The 27,924-nt window shown below is 45.4% G+C and overlaps 1 protein-coding gene across 1 annotated transcript in view; it reads left to right on the top strand.

Annotated features, from left to right (window-relative positions):
• Positions 1–27,924, top strand: part of LOC121287548 (probable tubulin polyglutamylase TTLL9) — a 143,517-nt gene that overhangs the window by 55,662 nt on the left and 59,931 nt on the right. Inside the window, exon 9 of the mRNA XM_041205479.1 lies at positions 14,788–14,846. Coding sequence (XP_041061413.1) covers positions 14,788–14,846 — 59 coding nt within the window. The remainder of the gene's footprint in view (positions 1–14,787; positions 14,847–27,924) is intronic.

Genomic DNA, 27,924 nt, shown 5'->3' with positions numbered 1-27,924 from the left:
CAACACACGTGTAACACACCGTAAACCGCAGCAACACCTGTGTAACTCAGTGCAACCCGCAGCCACACCCATGTAAGTCACTGTAACCCACAGCATCACCCGTGTAACTCACGGTAACCCACAGCAACACCCATGTAGCTCAGTGTAACCCACAGCAACACCCGTATAACTCACTGTAACCTACAGCAATACCCGTGTAATTCACTGTAACCCACAGCAACACCTGTATAACTCACTGTAACCCACAGCAACACCTGTGTAACTCACTAACCCTCAGCAACACCCATGTAACTCACTGTAACCCACAGCATCTGCTGTGAAACTCACTGTAACCCACAAGATCCCCTGTGTAATTCCCTGTAACCCACATCAACACCCGTGTAACGAACTGTTATGAACAGCAACACCCGTGTAACTCACTCTAACGGACAGCAACACCTGCATAACTTATTGTAACCCACAGCAACAGCTGTGTAACTCACTATAATCCACAACAATACATGTGTAGCTCACTGTAATCCACAGCAAAGCCCACGTAACTCATTGTAACCCACAGCAACACCCGTGTAACTCACTGTAATCCACAGCAACACCTGTGTAACCTGCTGCAACCCCTGTGTAACTCACTGTAATGCAAAACAACACCCGTGTAACTCACTGTAATCCACAGCAACACCTGTTTAACACACTGTAACCCACAGCAACACCCATATAACTCACTGTAACCCTCAGCAACACCCGTGTAACTCACTGTAACCCACAGCAATGCCCATCTAACACACTGTAACCCATGTAACTCAATGTAACCCACAGCAACACCCATGCAACTCACTGTAATCCACAGCAACACCTGTGTAACCTGCCGCAACCCCTGTGTAACTCACTGTAACCCACAGCAACACCTGTGTAACACACTCTAACCCACAGCAACACCATGTAACTCACTGTAACCCACAGCAACACCCATATAACTCACTGTAACCCTCAGCAACACCTGTGTAACTCCCAGTAACCCACAGCAACACCCATGTAACTCACTAGCCCTCAGCAACACCCGTGTAACCCACTGTAACCAGCAGCAACACCTAAGATAAAAGCGAAGTACCGTGGATGCAGGAAATCTGAAACAAATACAGAAAATGCTGAAAAAACTCAGCAGATGTGACAGCATCTGTGGAGAGAGAACTAGAGTGAGTGTTTCGAGTCTGCCTGACCCTTTTGCAGACCATGAACTCTCTCCTTCATCACCAACTCCTTTTTTTAATCCCTTTTTTCTACATTAATTTTATTTTTTATCCATTTCAATTCTAATTTTTATCCATTTATCTGTGGTTTGGCCCCATTTTCTATTCCCCTTTTCTATCCCATTTTCCATTCTTTTTCTCCCCCTCCATCGACCTCCACTTTCAACAGTATTAATTTCATCACATTTGCACTTCTCTTCAGGTGTGAAGGAGGTGCATCCAGGCTCGAAATGTTAATTCTGGTTTTGTCTCCAAAGATGCCGCTAGCCTTGATCAGTGTGTCCGGTATTTTCTGTTTTTGTTGCCATAGAAACCCCCGTGTAACTCAGTGTAACCCGCAGCAATAGCTGTGTAACTCACTGTTACTCGCAGTAACGCACTGGAACCCACAGGAAGCGCTGCGTATCTCTCTGTAACCCACAGGAAACACTGTATAACACACTGTAACCCACAGCAAATCCTATGTAACTCTCTGTTCTCAACAGCAACCCCTGTTTAACTCAGAGAAACCCACAGAAATCTCTGTGTAACTCATTGTAACCCACTGCAATAGCTGTGTAACTCACTGTTGCTCACAGCAACCACTGTGTAACTCACTGTAACCCGCATGAACCACTGCATATCTCTCTGTACCCCACAGGAAACCCTGTATAACACACTGTAACCCACAGCAACACCTGTATAACCCACAGCAACACCCGTGTATACCACTGTAACCCACTGCAACACCCGTGTAACCCTCTGTAACCTACAGCAACAGCCGTGTAACTCATTGTAATCCACAGCAATACATGTGTAACTCACTGTAACCCAAAGCAATGGTCGTGTAACACACTGTAACCCACAGCAACACCCATGTAACACACTGTAACCCACAGCAAAACCCATTTAACTCACTAACCCACAGCAACACCCGTGTAACTCACTAACCCACAGCAACACCCGTGTAACTCATTGTAACCCACAGCAACACCCGTGTAACTCACTATTACCCATAGGAACACCCGTGTAACTCACTGTAACCCACAGCAACACCCGTGTAACTCACTATTACCCACAGGAACCCCTGTGTAACACACTGAAACCCACAGTAACGCCTGTGTAAGTCAGTGTGGCCCACATCAACTCCTGCTTAACGCAGTATAACCCACAGCAACCCCTGTGTAACACCATGTAACCCACAGCAACCCCTGTGTAACTCAGTGTAACCCACAGGAACCCCTGCGTAACTCATTTTATCCCCACATTAACCTCTGTGCTACTCTCTGTAGCCCACAGGAACCCTGGTGTAACTCATTGTAAGTCAGCAACACCTGTGTAACTGACTGTAACCCACAGCAACCTCTGTTTAACACAATGTAATCCAGAGGAACCCTGTGTCACTCATTGTAACCCACAGCAACACCTGTGTAACTCACTGTAACCCGCAGCAACACCGTGTAACTCACTGTAACCCACAGCAACACCCCCGTGAGTCACTGTAACCACAGCAACAGCCGTGTAAATCACTAAGTCTCAGCAACACCCATGTAACTCACTATAATCCACAGCAAGATATGTGTAACTCACTGTAGCCCACAGCAATACCCGGGTAACTCACTGTAACGCACCGCAACCCCTGTGTAACTCACTGTAATGCACGGCAACATCCATGTAACTCACTGTAACCCACAGCAACACCCGTGTAACACACTGTAACCCACAGCAACACCCGTGTAACACACTGTAACCCACAGCAACACCCGTGTAACTCACTGTAACCTACAGCAACACCCGCGTAACTCACTGTAACCCACAGCAACACCCATGTAACTCACTGTAACCCACAGCAACACCTGTGTAACACACTGTAACCCACAGCAACACCCATATAACTCAGTGATCCACAGCAACACGTGTATCTCCCAGTAACCCACAGCAACACCCATGTAACTCACTAGCGCTCAGCAACACCGTGTAACCCACTGTAACCAGCAGCAACACCCGTGTAACTCCCAGTAACCCACAGCAACACCCATGTAACTCACTAGCCCTCAGCAACACCCGTGTAACCCACAGTAACCAACAGCAACACCTAAGATAAAAGCGAAGTACCGTGGATGCAGGAAATCTGAATCAAATACAGAAAATGCTGAAAAAACTCAGCAGATGTGACAGCATTTGTGGAGAGAGAACTAGAGTGAGTGTTTTGAGTCTGCCTGACCCTTTTGCAGACCATGAACTCTCTCCTCCTTCATCAACCCCTTTTTTAATTCCTTTTTTCTACATTATTTTTTTACTTTTTATCCATTTTAATTCTAATTTTTATCCATTTATCCGTGGTTTTGTCCCCTTTCCTATCCCCACTTCTATCCCGTTTTCAATTCTTTTTCTCCTCCTCCATCGACCTCCACTTTCAACAGTATTAATTTCATCACATTTGCACTTCTCTTCAGCTGTGAAGGAAGTGCATAGAGGCTTGAAATGTTAATTCTGGTTTTGTCTCCAAAGATGCTGCTAGCCTTGATCAGTGTGTCCAGTATTTTCTGTTTTTGTTGCCATAGAAACTCCTGTGTAACTCAGTGTAACCCGCAGCAATAGCTGTGTAACTCACTGTTACTCGCAGTAACGCACTGGAACCCACAGGAAGCGCTGCGTATCTCTCTGTAACCCACAGGAAACACTGTATAACACACTGTAACCCACAGCAAATCCTATGTAACTCTCTGTTCTCAACAGCAACCCCTGTTTAACTCAGAGAAACCCACAGAAATCTCTGTGTAACTCATTGTAACCCACTGCAATAGCTGTGTAACTCACTGTTGCTTGCAGCAACCACTGTGTAACTCACTGTAACTCACATAGGCCATTTATAACTATCGGAAAGCTCCGTTCAACTCACTGTAACCCGCATGAACCACTGCATATCTCTCTGTACCCCACAGGAAACGCTGTATAACACACTGTAACCCACAGCAACACCTGTGTAACTTACTGAAATCCACAGGAATCTCTGTGCAACTCATTGCAACCCACAGCAACCTCAGTGTAAAACACTGTAACCCAAAGGAATCTCTGTTTACCTCTCTGTAACCCACAGCAACACCCACGTAACACACTGTAACCCACAGCAGCCACTGTGTAACTCACTGTAACCCACAGCAACACCCGCGTAACTCACTGTAACCCACAGCAACACCCGTGTAACTCACTGTACCCCACAGCAACACCCGTATAACACATTATAACCCACAGCAACACACGTGTAACACACCGTAACCCACAGCCACACCCATGTAACTCACTAACCCACAGCAACACCCGTGTAACTCACTGTAATCCAGAGCAACACATGTGTAACTCACTGTTATCCACAGCAACACCTGTGCAACCAGCCGCAACCCCTGCGTAACTCACTGTAATGCACAGCAACATCTGTGTAACACACTGATAAGCACAGCAACATCCGTGTAACACTTGTAACCCACAGCAACACACGTGTAACACACCGTAAACCGCAGCAACACCTGTGTAACTCAGTGCAACCCGCAGCCACACCCATGTAAGTCACTGTAACCCACAGCATCACCCGTGTAACTCACGGTAACCCACAGCAACACCCATGTAGCTCAGTGTAACCCACAGCAACACCCGTATAACTCACTGTAACCCACAGCAATACCCGTGTAATTCACTGTAACCCACAGCAACACCTGTATAACTCACTGTAACCCACAGCAACACCTGTGTAACTCACTAACCCTCAGCAACACCCATGTAACTCACTGTAACCCACAGCATCTGCTGTGAAACTCACTGTAACCCACAAGATCCCCTGTGTAATTCCCTGTAACCCACATCAACACCCGTGTAACGAACTGTTATGAACAGCAACACCCGTGTAACTCACTCTAACGGACAGCAACACCTGCATAACTTATTGTAACCCACAGCAACAGCTGTGTAACTCACTATAATCCACAACAATACATGTGTAGCTCACTGTAATCCACAGCAAAGCCCATGTAACACACTGTAACCCACGTAACTCACTGTAACCCACAGCAACACCCGTGTAACTCACTGTAATCCACAGCAACACCTGTTTAACACACTGTAACCCACAGCAACACCCATATAACTCACTGTAACCCTCAGCAACACCCGTGTAACTCACTGTAACCCACAGCAATGCCCATCTAACACACTGTAACCCATGTAACTCAATGTAACCCACAGCAACACCCATGCAACTCACTGTAATCCACAGCAACACCTGTGTAACCTGCCGCAACCCCTGTGTAACTCACTGTAACCCACAGCAACACCTGTGTAACACACTCTAACCCACAGCAACACCATGTAACTCACTGTAACCCACAGCAACACCCATATAACTCACTGTAACCCTCAGCAACACCTGTGTAACTCCCAGTAACCCACAGCAACACCCATGTAACTCACTAGCCCTCAGCAACACCCGTGTAACCCACTGTAACCAGCAGCAACACCTAAGATAAAAGCGAAGTACCGTGGATGCAGGAAATCTGAAACAAATACAGAAAATGCTGAAAAAACTCAGCAGATGTGACAGCAGCTGTGGAGAGAGAACTAGAGTGAGTGTTTCGAGTCTGCCTGACCCTTTTGCAGACCATGAACTCTCTCCTTCATCACCAACTCCTTTTTTTAATCCCTTTTTTCTACATTAATTTTATTTTTTATCCATTTCAATTCTAATTTTTATCCATTTATCTGTGGTTTGGCCCCATTTTCTATTCCCCTTTTCTATCCCATTTTCCATTCTTTTTCTCCCCCTCCATCGACCTCCACTTTCAACAGTATTAATTTCATCACATTTGCACTTCTCTTCAGGTGTGAAGGAGGTGCATCCAGGCTCGAAATGTTAATTCTGGTTTTGTCTCCAAAGATGCCGCTAGCCTTGATCAGTGTGTCCGGTATTTTCTGTTTTTGTTGCCATAGAAACCCCCGTGTAACTCAGTGTAACCCGCAGCAATAGCTGTGTAACTCACTGTTACTCGCAGTAACGCACTGGAACCCACAGGAAGCGCTGCGTATCTCTCTGTAACCCACAGGAAACACTGTATAACACACTGTAATCCACAGCAAATCCTATGTAACTCTCTGTTCTCAACAGCAACCCCTGTTTAACTCAGAGAAACCCACAGAAATCTCTGTGTAACTCATTGTAACCCACTGCAATAGCTGTGTAACTCACTGTTGCTCACAGCAACCACTGTGTAACTCACTGTAACCCGCATGAACCACTGCATATCTCTCTGTACCCCACAGGAAACCCTGTATAACACACTGTAACCCACAGCAACACCTGTATAACCCACAGCAACACCCGTGTATACCACTGTAACCCACTGCAACACCCGTGTAACCCTCTGTAACCTACAGCAACAGCCGTGTAACTCATTGTAATCCACAGCAATACATGTGTAACTCACTGTAACCCAAAGCAATGGTCGTGTAACACACTGTAACCCACAGCAACACCCATGTAACACACTATAACCCACAGCAAAACCCATTTAACTCACTAACCCACAGCAACACCCGTGTAACTCACTAACCCACAGCAACACCCGTGTAACTCATTGTAACCCACAGCAACACCCGTGTAACTCACTATTACCCATAGGAACACCCGTGTAACTCACTGTAACCCACAGCAACACCCGTGTAACTCACTATTACCCACAGGAACCCCTGTGTAACACACTGAAACCCACAGTAACGCCTGTGTAAGTCAGTGTGGCCCACATCAACTCCTGCTTAACGCAGTATAACCCACAGCAACCCCTGTGTAACACCATGTAACCCACAGCAACCCCTGTGTAACTCAGTGTAACCCACAGGAACCCCTGCGTAACTCATTTTATCCCCACATTAACCTCTGTGCTACTCTCTGTAGCCCACAGGAACCCTGGTGTAACTCATTGTAAGTCAGCAACACCTGTGTAACTGACTGTAACCCACAGCAACCTCTGTTTAACACAATGTAATCCAGAGGAACCCTGTGTCACTCATTGTAACCCACAGCAACACCTGTGTAACTCACTGTAACCCGCAGCAACACCGTGTAACTCACTGTAACCCACAGCAACACCCCCGTGAGTCACTGTAACCACAGCAACAGCCGTGTAAATCACTAAGTCTCAGCAACACCCATGTAACTCACTATAATCCACAGCAAGATATGTGTAACTCACTGTAACCCACAGCAATACCCGGATAACTCACTGTAAAGCACCGCAACCCCTGTGTAACTCACTGTAATGCACGGCAACATCCATGTAACTCACTGTAACCCACAGCAACACCCGTGTAACTCACTGTAACCCACAGCAACACCCGTGTAACTCACTGTAACCCACAGCAACACCCGTGTAACTCACTGTAACCCACAGCAATACCTGTGTAACTTACTGTAACCCACAGCAACACCCATGTAACTCACTGCAACCCACAGCAACACCCATGTAACTCACTGTAATCCACAGCAACACCCGTGTAACTCACTGTAATCCACAGCAACACCCGTGTAACTCACTGTAACCCACAGCAATACCTGTGTAACTCACTGTAACCCACAGCAACACCCATCTAACTCACTGCAACCCACAGCAACACCCATGTAACTCACTGTAATCCACAGCAACACCCGTGTAACTCACTGTAATCCACAGCAACACCCGTGTAACTCACTGTAACCCACAGCAATACCTGTGTAACTTACTGTAACCCACAGCAACACCCGTGTAACTCACTGTAACCCACAGCAACACCCGTGTAACTCACTGTAACCCACAGCAACACCCATGTAACTCACTGCAACCCACAGCAACACCCATGTAACTCACTGTAATCCACAGCAACACCCGTGTAACTCACTGTAATCCACAGCAACACCCGTGTAACTCACTGAAATCCACAGCAACACCCATGTAACTCCCAGTAACCCACAGCAACACCTGTGTAACTCACTGTAACCCTCAGCAACACCCATGTAACTCCCAGTAACCCACAGCAATACCCATGTAACTCACTAGCCCTCAGCAACACCCGTGTAACTCACTGTAACCCTCAGCAACACCCGTGTAACTCACTAGCCCTCAGCAATACCCGTGTAACCCACTGTAACCAGCAGCAACAGCTAAGATAAAAGCGAAGTAGCGTGGATGCAGGAAATCTGAAACAAATACAGAAAATGCTGAAAAAACTCAGCAGATGTGACAGCTTCTGTGGAGAGAGAACTAGAGTGAGTGTTTTGAGTCTGCCTGACCCTTTTGCAGACCATGAACTCTCTCCTCCTTCATCAACCCCTTTTTTTAATCCCTCTTTTCTACATTAAATTTTATTTTTTATCCATTTTAATTCTAATTTTTATACATTTATCTGTGGTTTTGTCCCCTTTTCTATCCCCACTTCTATCCCATTTTCCATCCTTTTTTTCCCCCTCCATCGACCTCCACTTTCAACAGTATTAATTTCATCACATTTGCACTTCTCTTCAGCTGTGAAGGAAGTGCATCCAGGCTCGAAATGTTAATTCTGGTTTTGTCTCCAAATATGCTGCTAGCCCTGATCAGTTTGTCCAGTATTTTCTGTTTTTGTTGCCATAGAAACTCCTGTGTAACTCAGTGTAACCCGCAGCAATAGCTGTGTAACTCACTGTTACTCGCAGTAAAGCACTAGAACCCACAGGAACCGCTGCGTATCTCTCTGTAACCCACAGGAAACACTGTATAACACACTGTAACCCACAGCAAATCCTATGTAAGTCTGTTCTCAACAGCAACCCCTGTTTAACTCAGAGAAACCCATAGAAATCTCTGTGTAACTCATTGTAACCCACTGCAATAGCTGTGTAACTCAATGTTGCTCACAGCAACCACTGTGTAACTCACTGTAACTCACACAGGCCATTTATAACTATCGGAAAGCTCCATTCAACTCACTGTAACCCATCGGAACCCTTGTGTATCTCATTGCGACCCACAGCAATAGCTGTGTAACTCACTGTAACTGACATGAACCACTGCGTATCTCTCTGTACCCCACAGGAAACCCTGTATAACACACTGTAACCCACAGCAATAGCCATGTAACCCACAGCAGCACCTGTATAACCCACAGCAACACCCGTTTATACCACTGTAACCCACTGCAACACCCGTATAACCCTCTGTAACCTACAGCAACAGCCGTGTAACTTACTGTAATCCACAGCAATACATGTGTAACTCACTGTAACCCAAAGCATCCCCTGTGTAATTCCCTGTAACCCACAGCAACACCCGTGTAACTCATTCACCCTCAACAACACCCGCGTAACTCGCTGTTACCCACAGCAACACCCGTGTAACTCACTATAACCCACAGCAACGCCCGTTTAACTCACTGTAATCCACAGCAACCCCCGTGTAATGCACTGTTATGCACAGCAACATCCGTGTAATTCACTGTAACCCACAACATCACCCTTGTAACTCACTGTAAGCCTCAGTAACATCCGTGTAACTCACTGTAACCCACAGCAACACCCGTGTCACTCACTAACCCACATCAACAACTGTGTAAATCACTGTAACCCACAGCAATACCCATGTCACTAACTCACATCAACACCCGTTTAACTCACTGTAACCCACAGCAACACCCGTTTAACTCACTGTGACCCACAGCAACACCCGCTTAACTCACTGTAACCCACAGCAACACCCGCTTAACTCACTGTAACCCACAGCAACCCCTGCGTAACTCACTGTAACCCACAGCAACACTCGTGTACCTCACTGTAACCCACAGCAACACCCGCGTAACTCACTGTAACCCACAGCAACACCCGTGTAACTCACTATTACCCACAGGAACCCCTGTGTAACACACTGAAACCCACAGTAACGCCTGTGTAAGTCAGTGTGGCACACATCAACCCCTGTTTAACGCAGTATAACCCACAGCAACCCCTGTGTAACACCATGTAACCCACATTAACCTCTGTGCTACTCACTGTAACCCACAGCAACACCTGCGTAACTCACTGTAACCCACAGCAACACCCGCGTAACTCACTGTAACCCACAGCAAAACCCATGTAACTGACAGTAACCCACAGCAACACCCACGTAACTGACTGTAACCCACAGCAACACCCACATAACTGACTGTAACCCACAGCAACACCCGCGTACCTCACTGTAACCCACAGCAACACCTGCTTAACTCACTGTAACCCACAGCAACACCTGTGTACCTCACTGTAACCAACAGCAACCCCTGCGTAACTCACTGTAACCCACAGCAACACCCACGTAACTCACTGTAACCCACAGCAACCCACAGCAACACCCGCATAACTCACTGTAACCCACTGCAACACCCGCATAACTCTCTGTAACCCACAGCAAAACCCATGTAACTGACTGTAACCCACAGCAACACCCATATAACTGACTGTAACCCACAGCAACACCCGCGTAACTGACTGTAACCCACAGCAACACCCGCGTAACTTACTGTAACCCATAGCAACACCCGCGTAACTCACTGTAACCATCAGCATCACCCGCGTAACTCACTTTAACCCACAGCAGCACCCGCGTAACTCACTGTAACGCACAGCAACCGCTGTTTAACTCACTGTTACCCTCAGGAACTCATGTAACTTCCTATAAACCACAGGAACATCTTTATAATTCACTGTAACGCAGAGCAAAACCTATGTAACTCACTGTAACTAGCAGCAGATCCTGTGAAGCTCACCCTAACCCACAGCCACTTTCCCATGTTCCAGTTACTGACTCACTGGTCTGTGAACTTCGTTTCCCTGGTTTGCTTTAGTGAAGTCCATTTAAAATTTTGATGGTTACTGTTTCCTCCATCTGTCTCCAAGTGTTCTAACTCAATACTTTCATACTTCTGAATATCTGAGAGGACTACACATGAAATACAGGAAAAGGCCATTTGGCCCAACCAGTCGGTTTTATGATCCACTCACGCCTCCTCCCATCTTTCCTCATCGAAATCTATCATTGTAACTTTCTGTTCCCTTCTCCATCATATGCTTGCCTTGCATTCCCTCAAATGTGTCTATACTATTCACTTCAACCACTCTCTGTAGTAGTGAGTTTCACACTCTCGCCATTCTCTGAGTAAAGAAGTTTCTCTTGAATTTCCTACTGGATTTCTTGGTGACTGTTTTATATTGATGCCATCTCGTTCTGCTCTTCCCCACAAGAGGGAAAATTCTGTTTGTATCCACTTTATTATAATATATTTCTTAATTTTAAAAACCTCTATTAGGTCACCCCTCAGCTGCCTTTTATCAGGTGAAAAGACCTAGCCTGTCACTGCTTTTCCTTTAGGCATGTGTTAGTGCCCCTATTCTGCACCATCTCCATTGCTTTCACATCTACCCTGAAGAGCCCAAAACTGGGCTTGGTTGTTGTAACCATTGACTGGTATGGAGGAGTACTGATTTGGCATTTTCTCTGTGCTTGTATTTTCAAAACCTTATGGTCCCAAAAATTATTTTTTAAAGAACTGTATTAATTACTACTACTATTCCAGAATTGTCCATCTGAATCTCTCGTCTCACTGCTCCTCCTCCTTGCCTCGCAGAATTCTTCACTTCCTATTTCTCCATTCTTCATCTAGTAATTGTCTGTCTTATTTGCAACGCTATCTTTGTCCATCTGCTTTTTTTAAAAACCAATCTTTGTCTTCCTGAGGTCATTTACATTCATGGGTATAGAGGATCAAGCTCCGAAGCCTGAATCGTGTCCAATGCCATATTGTTTTAGACACTGTAGAGAAATCACTGCCAGACCCTTTATTCCAGCTCATTCCATTCCTTGAATATGCCTAGTGCCTGTTCTAAGACCCAAACTAGATCTAGTTTACTCTAAATGCAGATCCTGTCGGCCTGCATTTTTTCGGATTACAGGGCTACTTGTGGCCTAACCAGTAACCCCAAAGGAACCACTGAATGGCAATAAAAAGTAAATTAATTGAAAAATACATAACCAACTGAGAAGCTCCAGAATAAGATTACCAACCACTGTTGGCCACACCTCACCACCACAACCAACTCCCCCTGGTCTTATTTAACCAACAACCTCTTGGACTGTGAGTTACCATCATAACGAGAGCGAACTTTCAGTTCAGTTGTGTTTTCATTATTGCCACTGCAGCAGGCGGTAAAGAAGGCAAATGGTATGTTGGCCTTCATAGCCAGAGGATTCGAGTACAGGAACAGGGATGTCTTGCTGCAATTGTACAGGGCCTTGGTGAGACCACACCTGGAATATTGTGTGCAGTTTTGGTCTCCTTATCTGAGGAAGCATGTTCTTGGTATAGAGGGAGTGGAGCAAAGGTTTACCCGACTGATTCCTGGGATGGTGGGACTGACATATGAGGAGAGATTGAGTCGATTAGGATTATATTTACAGGAGTTCAGAAGAATGAGGGGGAATCTCATAGAAACCTATAAAATTCTAACAGGACGAGACAGGGTAGATGCAGGAAGGATGATCCCGATGGTGAAGGAGTCCAGAACCAGGGGTCACAGTCTGAGGATATGGGGTAGACCATTTAGGACTGAGATGAGGAGAAATTTCTTCACTCAGAGAGTGGTGGGCCTGTGGAATTCGTTACCACAGAAAATAGTTGAGACCAGAACATTGTATGTTTTCAGGAAGGAGTTAGATATAGCTCTTGGGGCAAAAGGGATCAAAGGGTATGGGGAGAAAGCGGGAGCAGGCTATTGAGTCAGATGATCAGCCATGATCAGAATGAATGGTGGAGCAGGCTCGAAGGGCCGATTGGCCTTTTCATGCTCCTATATTCTATGTTTCTATGTTCCCACATGGCTCGTTGTGCTTGTAGGTCACCAACCGTGTTCAGCACATGTCATGTGTTCACATACATGCATTCTGAACCTGTCTTTCTATTCCCCATTGTCATTCCTAGTCTGCTTCTCTAATATGGCACTGCTTCCTTTCCATTACTATCCAACACACACTCCTTTATGCACCTTATTCCTCTTGTCTACTACTACTCTGCTGAATTTAGCTGAAACCTTCCCCATTCACACTAGTGAAGCTCCCCGTGAGGATATTGGTCTCAGCCCTGTTGTCCCATCTGAATTGGGATCTCCCACCCCAGAACTTGTCCCAATGCCCCAAGAATCTGAAGCCCTCCTGCACCACCTCCGTAACATCGCCTATCTTTACCTATCTCAGCTGACCTGCGAAACTTTCATCCATGCCTTCATTACCTCGAGACTCAATTATTTCAATGCACTCTGCATGGTCTCCCTCATTCTACCCTTTGTAAACTTCAGGTGATCCAAAACTCAGCTGCCCACATCATTCCCCTATTGCCCCTGTGCTCACTGACCTATACTGGCTCCGGGTCAAACAACATCTTGATTTTTAAAATTCTCACTCTTGTTTGCAAATCCCTTCATGGCCTCACCCCTTCCTACCTCTGTAATCTCATCCAGACCCTCAACCCTCTGAGATACCTGCACTCCTCTAATTCTGGCCTATTGTGCATCCCCAATTATAATTGCTCCACAGGTGGCTGCATCATCAGCTGCTGGGACCCCAAGCTCTGAAATTCCCTTCCTACACCTATCTATCTCAATTTCCTCCTTAAAACCAACCTCTGTGACCAAGTTTTTCTCATCTGACCTAATATCTCCTTATGTGGCTCTGTCATATGTTATTTTATAATGCTCCTGTGTAGCACCTTGGGATGATGCCTCTAATTGCACACTGATCCTCCCTATTTTCTTCTTTCGACTCTCACCAGAACCTGGCACTGAATGTGATGTGGAGATTACTACCTGCAGAGTGCTACTTTGTAAAGTCCTTCTTACCACAGGGAAGTTTAACCAAAGGACCTCAATACCTGCTCTCGCTATATCTGGTTGCCTCCCTTCCCCTTGCAGAATATTCTGCACTCTATCTCTCACTCTGTTCCCCCCACCACAGGAATCCTCCCTGAACGCCCACGGGATTCTCCACACACCCCCACTACCCTCTCCCTATGCCCTGACTACCCTCCACTCCATCCCCCCAGGCTGACCTAACTCCTCCCTTCCCCCAAGCCCGACCCAATTCCCCTCTCCCCCAGGCCCTACCCTATCTCACCTGGTCTGAGTCAGAAGTTCAGGCGAGATAGGAGTGGCTAGATTTCAAGGTAACTAACTCTGAGCAGAGTGCAATCTGACTCAATTGCCACTCTACAGGAAGTTATGGGCCAATATTTCATGTGAGGTCAGTCGGCAATCTTCGATGAGGAAGACCATATAAACCCACATAGAGACCCTAACATCTCTACATTGTCGGAACTGAATGTTTCCAAAATCGTGTCAGGCCACTTGCCTCCACTCCTCTATCCAGAATTGAATTCGACAAATGGAGATAACTGTAAAGGTACTTGTAGCTGCAGTAGTTGAAGTACATGAAGCCATTATTATTTGTAGTGCGGCTCTGTTTTCTTCCGTAACTTGTGCCTTATACAGTCATTCATCTGACAAATGTTGCAGTGCAGAAAACCGCCCCTGACTACGATCCGGAAAAGGTAAGAAGCATTAATCAATGCCATGGGATGTGCAATCATGGGCAGGGAAGAAGGGCACTATTGGGAGGACACTGTTGGGCAGAGCATTGGTGGGTGTGGCATTGATGGGAGGGCAAGTGCATGGGGGCATGGTGGGAGGGACATTGCCAGTGTTTCTACTGGCTGGCTGTTTGGGTGTATATAAACATTACAGTAAATGACAATCCATACCTCACTGACAGGCTGGGTTTCACTTTGTTACACATTGATACACTGTGATATGGTGCAATTTACTGTGATTTACTATGATGCAATCCAATTCACTGCTTGTCACAGGGACGCACTGTGAGGCACTGTAATAAACTGCCACACACTAACAAACTGCAACATTGTGACACAGTGTAACAAATTGCAACATATTAACAAACTGCAATACACTGAGACACTAACAAACTGCAACATACTGAGACACTGTAACAAACTGCAACACACTGAGACACAGTTACAAACTGCAACAGAGTTCGAGACACTGTAACAAACTGCAACACACTGAGACACTAACAAATTTCAACACACTGAGACACAGTAACAAACTGCAACACAGTTCGAGACACTGTAACAAACTGCAACACACTGAGACACTGTAACAAACTGCAGCACACTGAGAAACTAACAGGCTGCAGCACGCTGAGACACTGTAACAAACTGCAGCACGCTGAGACACTGTAACAAACTGCAGCACACTGAGACACTGTAACAAACTGCAGCGCGCTGAGACACTGTAACAAACTGCAACACACTGAGAAACTGTAACAAGCTTCAACACACTGAGACACTAACAAACTGCAGCATTTTGAGAAACTGTAACAAACTGCAACACAGTGAGACACTAACAAACTGCAACACGATGAGACACTGTAACAAGCTGCAGCATGCTGAGACACTGTAACAAACTGCAGCATGCTGAGACACTAACAAACTGCAGCATGCTGAGACACTAACAAACAGCAACACACTGAGAAACTGTAATAAACTGCAACACGCTGAGACACTGTTAGAAACTGCAATACACTGTGACACTAACAAACTGCAACACACTGAGACACTAACAAACTGGAACCCACTGAGACAATGTAACAAACTGCAGCATGCTGAGACACTGTAACAAACTGCAGCATGCTGAGACACTAACAAACTGCAGCATGCTGAGACACTAACAAACAGCAACACACTGAGAAACTGTAATAAACTGCAACACGCTGAGACACTGTTAGAAACTGCAATACACTGTGACACTAACAAACTGCAACACACTGAGACACTAACAAACTGGAACCCACTGAGACACTGTAACAAACTGCAGCATGCTGAGACACTAACAGACTGCAGCACGCTGAGACACTGTAACAAACTGCAGCATGCTGAGACACTAACAAACTGCAGCATGCTGAGACACTAACAAACTGCAGCATGCTGAGACACTAACAAACAGCAACACACTGAGACACTGTAACAAACTGCAACACGCTGTGACACTAACAAACTGCAAGACGCTGAGACACTGTAACAAACTGCAGCACGCTGAGACACTGTAACAAACTGCAGCATGCTGAGACACTATAACAAACTGCAGCACGCTGAGACACTAAAAAAATGCAGCACGCTGAAATACTGTAACAAACTGCAGCACACTGAGACACTGTAACTAAGTGCAGCATGATGAGACACTGTAACTAAGTGTAGCATGCTGAAACACTAACAAACTGCAGCACGCTGAGTCACTAACATACTGCAGCACACTGAGACACTATAACAAACTGCAGCATGCTGAGACACTGTAACAAACTGCAACACACTGAGAAACTGTAACAAGCTTCAACACACTGAGACACTAACAAACTGCAGCATTTTGAGACACTGTAACAAACTGCAACACAGTGAGACACTAAAAAACTGCAGCACGATGAGACACTGTAACAAGCTGCAACACACTGAGACACTAACAAACTGGAACCCGCTGAGACACTGTAACAAACTGCAGCATGCTGAGACACTGTAACAAACTGCAGTATGCTGAGACACTAACAAACTGCAGCATGCTGAGACACTAACAAACAGCAACACACTGAGAAACTGTAATAAACTGCAACACGCTGAGACACTGTTAGAAACTGCAATACACTGTGACACTAACAAACTGCAACACACTGAGACACTAACAAACTGGAACCCACTGAGACACTGTAACAAACTGCAGCATGCTGAGACACTAACAGACTGCAGCACGCTCAGACACTGTAACAAACTGCAGCATGCTGAGACACTAACAAACTGCAGCATGCTGAGACACTAACAAACAGCAACACACTGAGACACTGTAACAAACTGCAACACGCTGTGACACTAACAAACTGCAAGACACTGAGACACTGTAACAAACTGCAACACACTGAGACACTGTAACAAACTGCAGCACACTGAGAAACTAACAGGCTGCAGCACGCTGAGACACTGTAACAAACTGCAGCACGCTGAGACACTGTAACAAACTGCAGCACACTGAGACACTGTAACAAACTGCAGCGCGCTGAGACACTGTAACAAACTGCAACACACTGAGAAACTGTAACAAGCTTCAACACACTGAGACACTAACAAACTGCAGCATTTTGAGAAACTGTAACAAACTGCAACACAGTGAGACACTAACAAACTGCAACACGATGAGACACTGTAACAAGCTGCAACACACTGAGACACTAACAAACCGGAACCCGCTGAGACACTGTAACAAACTGCAGCATGCTGAGACACTGTAACAAACTGCAGCATGCTGAGACACTAACAAACTGCAGCATGCTGAGACACTAACAAACAGCAACACACTGAGAAACTGTAATAAACTGCAACACGCTGAGACACTGTTAGAAACTGCAATACACTGTGACACTAACAAACTGCAACACACTGAGACACTAACAAACTGGAACCCACTGAGACAATGTAACAAACTGCAGCATGCTGAGACACTGTAACAAACTGCAGCATGCTGAGACACTAACAAACTGCAGCATGCTGAGACACTAACAAACAGCAACACACTGAGAAACTGTAATAAACTGCAACACGCTGAGACACTGTTAGAAACTGCAATACACTGTGACACTAACAAACTGCAACACACTGAGACACTAACAAACTGGAACCCACTGAGACACTGTAACAAACTGCAGCATGCTGAGACACTAACAGACTGCAGCACGCTGAGACACTGTAACAAACTGCAGCATGCTGAGACACTAACAAACTGCAGCATGCTGAGACACTAACAAACTGCAGCATGCTGAGACACTAACAAACAGCAACACACTGAGACACTGTAACAAACTGCAACACGCTGTGACACCAACAAACTGCAAGACGCTGAGACACTGTAACAAACTGCAGCACGCTGAGACACTGTAACAAACTGCAGCATGCTGAGACACTATAACAAACTGCAGCACGCTGAGACACTAAAAAAATGCAGCACGCTGAAATACTGTAACAAACTGCAGCACACTGAGACACTGTAACTAAGTGCAGCATGATGAGACACTGTAACTAAGTGTAGCATGCTGAAACACTAACAAACTGCAGCACGCTGAGACACTAACATACTGCAGCACACTGAGACACTATAACAAACTGCAGCATGCTGAGACACTGTAACAAACTGCAACACACTGAGAAACTGTAACAAGCTTCAACACACTGAGACACTAACAAACTGCAGCATTTTGAGACACTGTAACAAACTGCAACACAGTGAGACACTAAAAAACTGCAGCACGATGAGACACTGTAACAAGCTGCAACACACTGAGACACTAACAAACTGGAACCCGCTGAGACACTGTAACAAACTGCAGCATGCTGAGACACTGTAACAAACTGCAGTATGCTGAGACACTAACAAACTGCAGCATGCTGAGACACTAACAAACAGCAACACACTGAGAAACTGTAATAAACTGCAACACGCTGAGACACTGTTAGAAACTGCAATACACTGTGACACTAACAAACTGCAACACACTGAGACACTAACAAACTGGAACCCACTGAGACACTGTAACAAACTGCAGCATGCTGAGACACTAACAGACTGCAGCACGCTCAGACACTGTAACAAACTGCAGCATGCTGAGACACTAACAAACTGCAGCATGCTGAGACACTAACAAACAGCAACACACTGAGACACTGTAACAAACTGCAACACGCTGTGACACTAACAAACTGCAAGACACTGAGACACTGTAACAAACTGCAGCACGCTGAGACACTGTAACAAACTGCAGCACGCTGAGACACTATAACAAACTGCAGCACGCTGAGACACTAAAAAAATGCAGCACGCTGAAATACTGTAACAAACTGCAGCACGCTGAGACACTGTAACAAACTGGAACACACTGACTCACTGTAACAAACTGCAGCACACTGAGACACTTACAGACTGCAGCACGCTGAGACACTGTAACTAAGTGCAGCATGATGAGACACTGTAACTAAGTGTAGCATGCTGAAACACTGACAAACTGCAGCACGCTGAGACACTAACATTCTGCAGCACACTGAGACACTGTAACAAACTGCAGCATGCTGAGACACTGTAACAAACTGCAACACACTGAGAAAATGTAACAAGCTTCAACACACTGAGACACTAACAAACTGCAGCATTTTGAGACACTGTAACAAACTGCAACACAGTGAGACACTAAAAAACTGCAGCACGATGAGACACTGTAACAAGCTGCAACACACTGAGACACTAACAAACTGGAACCCGCTGAGACACTGTAACAAACTGCAGCATGCTGAGACACTGTAACAAACTGCAGTATGCTGAGACACTAACAAACTGCAGCATGCTCAGACACTGTAACAAACTGCAGCATGCTGAGACACTAACAAACTGCAGCATGCTGAGACACTAACAAACTGCAGCATGCTGTGACACTAACAAACTGCAAGACACTGAGACACTGTAACAAACTGCAGCACGCTGAGACACTGTAACAAACTGCAGCACGCTGAGAAACTATAACAAACTGCAGCGCGCTGAGACACTAAAAAAATGCAGCACGCTGAAATACTGTAACAAACTGCAGCACGCTGAGACACTGTAACAAACTGGAACACACTGACTCATTGTAACAAACTGCAGCACACTGAGACACTTACAGACTGCAGCACGCTGAGATACTGTAACTAAGTGCAGCATGATGAGACACTGTAACTAAGTGTAGCATGCTGAAACACTAACAAACTGCAGCACGCTGAGACACTAACATACTGCAGCACACTGAGACACTGTAACAAACTGCAGCATGCTGAGACACTGTAACAAACTGGAACACACTGACTCATTGTAACAAACTGCAGCACACTGAGACACTGTAACTAAGTGCAGCATGATGAGACACTGTAACTAAGTGTAGCATGCTGAAACACTAACAAACTGCAGCACGCTGAGACACTAACATACTGCAGCACACTGAGACACTGTAACAAACTGCAGCATGCTGAGACACTGTAACAAACTGCAACACACTGAGAAAATGTAACAAGCTTCAACACACTGAGACACTAACAAACTGCAGCATTTTGAGACACTGTAACAAACTGCAACACAGTGAGACACTAAAAAACTGCAGCACGATGAGACACTGTAACAAGCTGCAACACACTGAGACACTAACAAACTGGAACCCGCTGAGACACTGTAACAAACTGCAGCATGCTGAGACACTGTAACAAACTGCAGCATGCTGAGACACTAACAGACTGCAGCACGCTCAGACACTGTAACAAACTGCAGCATGCTGAGACACTAACAAACTGCAGCATGCTGAGACACTAACAAACTGCAGCATGCTGTGACACTAACAAACTGCAAGACACTGAGACACTGTAACAAACTGCAGCACGCTGAGACACTGTAACAAACTGCAGCACGCTGAGACACTATAACAAACTGCAGCACGCTGAGACACTAAAAAAATGCAGCACGCTGAAATACTGTAACAAACTGCAGCACGCTGAGACACTGTAACAAACTGGAACACACTGACTCATTGTAACAAACTGCAGCACACTGAGACACTTACAGACTGCAGCACGCTGAGATACTGTAACTAAGTGCAGCATGATGAGACACTGTAACTAAGTGTAGCATGCTGAAACACTAACAAACTGCAGCACGCTGAGACACTAACATACTGCAGCACACTGAGACACTGTAACAAACTGCAGCATGCTGAGACACTGTAACAAACTGGAACACACTGACTCATTGTAACAAACTGCAGCACACTGAGACACTTACAGACTGCAGCACGCTGAGACACTGTAACTAAGTGCAGCATGATGAGACACTGTAACTAAGTGTAGCATGCTGAAACACTAACAAACTGCAGCACGCTGAGACACTAACATACTGCAGCACACTGAGACACTGTAACAAACTGCAGCATGCTGAGACACTGTAACAAACTGCAGCACACTGAGACACTGTAACAAACTGCAGCACACAGACACTGTAATAAACTTCAACACACTGAGACACTAACAAACTGCAGCATGCTGAGACACTGTAACAGACTGCAACACACTGAGACACTAACTAACTGCAACACACTGAGACACTAACTAACTGCAACACACTGAGACACTAACTGCAACACACTGAGCCACTAACAAACTGCAACACACTGTGACACTAACAAATTGCAACACACTGAGACACTAACAAATTGCAACACACTGAGACACTGTAACAAAATGCAGCACGCTGAGACACTGTAACAAACTGCAGCATTCTGAGACACTGTAACAAACTGCAGCACTCTGAGACACTGTAACAAACTGCAGCATGCTGAGACACTAACAAACTGCAGCATGCTGAGACACTAACAAACAGCAACACACTGAGAAACTGTAATAAACTGCAACACGCTGAGACACTGTTAGAAACTGCAATACACTGTGACACTAACAAACTGCAACACACTGAGACACTAACAAACTGGAACCCACTGAGACAATGTAACAAACTGCAGCATGCTGAGACACTGTAACAAACTGCAGCATGCTGAGACACTAACAAACTGCAGCATGCTGAGACACTAACAAACAGCAACACACTGAGAAACTGTAATAAACTGCAACACGCTGAGACACTGTTAGAAACTGCAATACACTGTGACACTAACAAACTGCAACACACTGAGACACTAACAAACTGGAACCCACTGAGACACTGTAACAAACTGCAGCATGCTGAGACACTAACAGACTGCAGCACGCTGAGACACTGTAACAAACTGCAGCATGCTGAGACACTAACAAACTGCAGCATGCTGAGACACTAACAAACTGCAGCATGCTGAGACACTAACAAACAGCAACACACTGAGACACTGTAACAAACTGCAACACGCTGTGACACTAACAAACTGCAAGACGCTGAGACACTGTAACAAACTGCAGCACGCTGAGACACTGTAACAAACTGCAGCATGCTGAGACACTATAACAAACTGCAGCACGCTGAGACACTAAAAAAATGCAGCACGCTGAAATACTGTAACAAACTGCAGCACGCTGAGACACTGTAACAAACTGGAACACACTGACTCACTGTAACAAACTGCAGCACACTGAGAAACTTACAGACTGCAGCACACTGAGACACTGTAACTAAGTGCAGCATGATGAGACACTGTAACTAAGTGTAGCATGCTGAAACACTAACAAACTGCAGCACGCTGAGACACTAACATACTGCAGCACACTGAGACACTATAACAAACTGCAGCATGCTGAGACACTGTAACAAACTGCAACACACTGAGAAACTGTAACAAGCTTCAACACACTGAGACACTAACAAACTGCAGCATTTTGAGACACTGTAACAAACTGCAACACAGTGAGACACTAAAAAACTGCAGCACGATGAGGCACTGTAACAAGCTGCAACACACTGAGACACTAACAAACTGGAACCCGCTGAGACACTGTAACAAACTGCAGCATGCTGAGACACTGTAACAAACTGCAGTATGCTGAGACACTAACAAACTGCAGCATGCTGAGACACTAACAAACAGCAACACACTGAGAAACTGTAATAAACTGCAACACGCTGAGACACTGTTAGAAACTGCATTACACTGTGACACTAACAAACTGCAACACACTGAGACACTAACAAACTGGAACCCACTGAGACACTGTAACAAACTGCAGCATGCTGAGACACTAACAGACTGCAGCACGCTCAGACACTGTAACAAACTGCAGCATGCTGAGACACTAACAAACTGCAGCATGCTGAGACACTAACAAACAGCAACACACTGAGACACTGTAACAAACTGCAACACGCTGTGACACTAACAAACTGCAAGACACTGAGACACTGTAACAAACTGCAGCACGCTGAGACACTGTAACAAACTGCAGCACGCTGAGACACTATAACAAACTGCAGCACGCTGAGACACTAAAAAAATGCAGCACGCTGAAATACTGTAACAAACTGCAGCACGCTGAGACACTGTAACAAACTGGAACACACTGACTCACTGTAACAAACTGCAGCACACTGAGACACTTACAGACTGCAGCACGCTGAGATACTGTAACTAAGTGCAGCATGATGAGACACTGTAACTAAGTGTAGCATGCTGAAACACTAACAAACTGCAGCACTCTGAGACACTAACATACTGCAGCACACTGAGACACTGTAACAAACCGCAACACGCTGAGACACTGTAACAAATTGCAACACGCTGAGACACTGTAACAAACTGCAGCACACTGAGACACTGTAACAAACTGCAGCACACAGACACTGTAATAAACTTCAACACACTGATACACTAACAAACTGCAGCATGCTGAGACACTGTAACAGACTGCAACACACTGAGACACTAACTAACTGCAACACACTGAGACACAAACTAACTGCAACACACTGAGACACTAACTGCAACACACTGAGCCACTAACAAACTGCAACACACTGTGACACTAACAAACTGTAACACACTGAGACACTAACAAATTGCAACACACTGAGACACTGTAACAAAATGCAGCACGCTGAGACACTGTAACAAACTGCAGCATGCTGAGACACTGTAACAAACTGCAACATGCTGAGACACTAACAAACAGCAACACACTGAGACACTGTAACAAACTGCAACACGCTGAGACACTGTAACAAACTGCAACACGCTGAGACACTGTAACAAATTGCAGCACACTGACACTGTAATAAACTTCAACACACTGAGACACTAACTAATTGCAACACACTGAGACACTAACAAACTTCAACACACTGAGACACTAAGAAACTGCAACAAACTGAGACAATGTAACAAACTGCAGCATGCTGAGACACTGTAACAAACTGCAGCATGCTGAGACACTGTAACAAACTGCAGCATGCTGAGACACTGTAACAAACTGCAGCATTCTGAGACACTGTAACAAACTGCAGCACGCTGAGACACTGTTAGAAACTGCAATACACTGTGACACTAACAAACTGCAACACACTGAGACACTAACAAACTGGAACCCAATGAGACACTGTAACAAACTGCAGCATGCTGAGACACTAACAAACAGCAACACACTGAGACACTGTAACAAACTGCAGCACGCTGAGACACTGTAACAAACTGCAGCACGCTGAGACACTAACAGACTGCAGCACGCTGAGACACTAACTAAATGTAGCATGCTGAAACACTGTAACAAGCTGCAGCACACTGAGATACTGTAACAAACTGCAGCATGCTGAGACACTGTAACAAACTGTAGCACGCTGAGACACTAACAAACTGCAGCACACTGAGGCACTGTAACAAACTGCAGCACGCTGAGACACTGTAACAAACTGCAGCACGCTGAGACACTAACAGACTGCAGTACGCTGAGACACTAACTAAATGTAGCATGCTGAAACACTGTAACAAACTGCAGCACGCTGAGATACTGTAACAAACTGCAGCATGCTGAGACACTGTAACAAACTGTAGCACGCTGAGACACTAACAAACTGCAGCACACTGAGACACTGTAATAAATTTCAACACACAGACACTAACAAACTGCAGCATGCTGAGACATGGTAACAGACTGCTACACACTGAGACACTAACTAACTGCAACACACAGACACTAACTAACTGCAACACACAGACACTAACTAACTGCAACACACAGACACTAACTAACTGCAACACACAGACACTAACTAACTGCAACACACTGAGACACTGTAACAAACTGCAGCACACTGAGACAGTGTAACAAACTGTAACAAACTGAGACACTGTAACAAACTGCAACACACTGAGACGCTAACAAACTGCAGCACACTGTGACACTAACAAACTGCAACACACTGAGACACTAACAAATTGCAACACACTGAGACACTGTAACAAAATGCAGCACGCTGAGACACTGTAACAAACTGCAGCATGCTGAGACACTGTAACAAACTGCAGCACTCTGAGACACTGTAACAAACTGCAGCACACTAAGACACTGTAACAAACTGCAGCACGCTGAGACACTGTTGGAAACTGCAATACACTGTGACACTAACAAACTGCAAGACACTGAGACACTGGAATAAAATGCAGCACATTGTGAGACACTAACAAACTGCAGCACGCTGAGACACTAACAAACTGCAGCACGCTGAGACACTAACAAACTGCAACACGCTGAGACTCTGTAACAAACTGCAGCACACTGAGACACTGTAACAAACCGCAGCACATTGTGAGACACTAACAAACTGCAGCATGCTGAGGCACTGTAACAAACTGCAACACGCTGAGACACTGTAACAAACCGCAGCACGCTGAGACACTAACAAACTGCAGCATGCTGAGACACTAACAAACAGCAACACACTGAGACACTGTAACAAACTGCAACACGGTGTGACACTAACAAACTGCAAGACACTGAGACACTGTAACAAACTGCAGCACGCTGAGACACTGTAACAAACTGCAGCACACAGACACTGTAATAAACTTCAACACACTGAGACACTAACAAACTGCAGCATGCTGAGACACTAACAGGCTGCAACACACTGAGACACTAACTAACTGCAACACACTGAGACACAAACTAACTCCAACACAGTGAGACACTAACTGCAACACACTGAGCCACTAACAAACTGCAACACACTGTGACACTAACAAACTGCAACACACTGAGACACTAACAAACTGCAACACACTGAGACACTGTAACAAACTGCAGCACGCTGAGACACTGTAACATGCTGCAGCACGCTGAGACACTAACAGACTGCAGCACGCTGAGACACTGTAACTAAATGTAGCATGCTGAAACACTGTAACAAACTGCAGCACGCTGAGACACTGTAACAAACTGCAGCACGCTGAGACACTGTAACAAACTGTAGCACGCTGAGACACTAACAAACTGCAGCACACTGAGGCACTGTAACAAACTGCAACACGCTGAGACACTGTAACAAACTGCAACACGCTGAGACACTAACAAACTGCAGCACACTGAGACACTGTAATAAATTTCAACACACAGACACTAACAAACTGCAGCATGCTGAGACACTGTAACAAACTGCAGCATGCTGAGACACTGTAACAAACTGCAGCATTCTGAGACACTGTAACAAACTGCAGCACGCTGAGACACTGTTAGAAACTGCAATACACTGTGACACTAACAAACTGCAACACACTGAGACACTAACAAACTGGAACCCAATGAGACACTGTAACAAACTGCAGCATGCTGAGACACTAACAAACAGCAACACACTGAGACACTGTAACAAACTGCAGCACGCTGAGACACTGTAACAAACTGCAGCACGCTGAGACACTAACAGACTGCAGCACGCTGAGACACTAACTAAATGTAGCATGCTGAAACACTGTAACAAGCTGCAGCACACTGAGATACTGTAACAAACTGCAGCATGCTGAGACACTGTAACAAACTGTAGCACGCTGAGACACTAACAAACTGCAGCACACTGAGGCACTGTAACAAACTGCAGCACGCTGAGACACTGTAACAAACTGCAGCACGCTGAGACACTAACAGACTGCAGTACGCTGAGACACTAACTAAATGTAGCATGCTGAAACACTGTAACAAACTGCAGCACGCTGAGATACTGTAACAAACTGCAGCATGCTGAGACACTGTAACAAACTGTAGCACGCTGAGACACTAACAAACTGCAGCACACTGAGACACTGTAATAAATTTCAACACACAGACACTAACAAACTGCAGCATGCTGAGACATGGTAACAGACTGCTACACACTGAGACACTAACTAACTGCAACACACAGACACTAACTAACTGCAACACACAGACACTAACTAACTGCAACACACAGACACTAACTAACTGCAACACACAGACACTAACTAACTGCAACACACTGAGACACTGTAACAAACTGCAGCACACTGAGACAGTGTAACAAACTGTAACAAACTGAGACACTGTAACAAACTGCAACACACTGAGACGCTAACAAACTGCAGCACACTGTGACACTAACAAACTGCAACACACTGAGACACTAACAAATTGCAACACACTGAGACACTGTAACAAAATGCAGCACGCTGAGACACTGTAACAAACTGCAGCATGCTGAGACACTGTAACAAACTGCAGCACTCTGAGACACTGTAACAAACTGCAGCACACTAAGACACTGTAACAAACTGCAGCACGCTGAGACACTGTTGGAAACTGCAATACACTGTGACACTAACAAACTGCAAGACACTGAGACACTGGAATAAAATGCAGCACATTGTGAGACACTAACAAACTGCAGCACGCTGAGACACTAACAAACTGCAGCACGCTGAGACACTAACAAACTGCAACACGCTGAGACTCTGTAACAAACTGCAGCACACTGAGACACTGTAACAAACCGCAGCACATTGTGAGACACTAACAAACTGCAGCA

This window comes from Carcharodon carcharias, chromosome 14 (assembly GCF_017639515.1).
Source record: "Carcharodon carcharias isolate sCarCar2 chromosome 14, sCarCar2.pri, whole genome shotgun sequence".
Lineage (NCBI taxonomy): Eukaryota > Metazoa > Chordata > Chondrichthyes > Lamniformes > Lamnidae > Carcharodon > Carcharodon carcharias.
The sequence above is the reverse complement of the archived record's forward strand: the minus strand, read 5'-3'. Positions and strand labels throughout refer to the sequence as shown.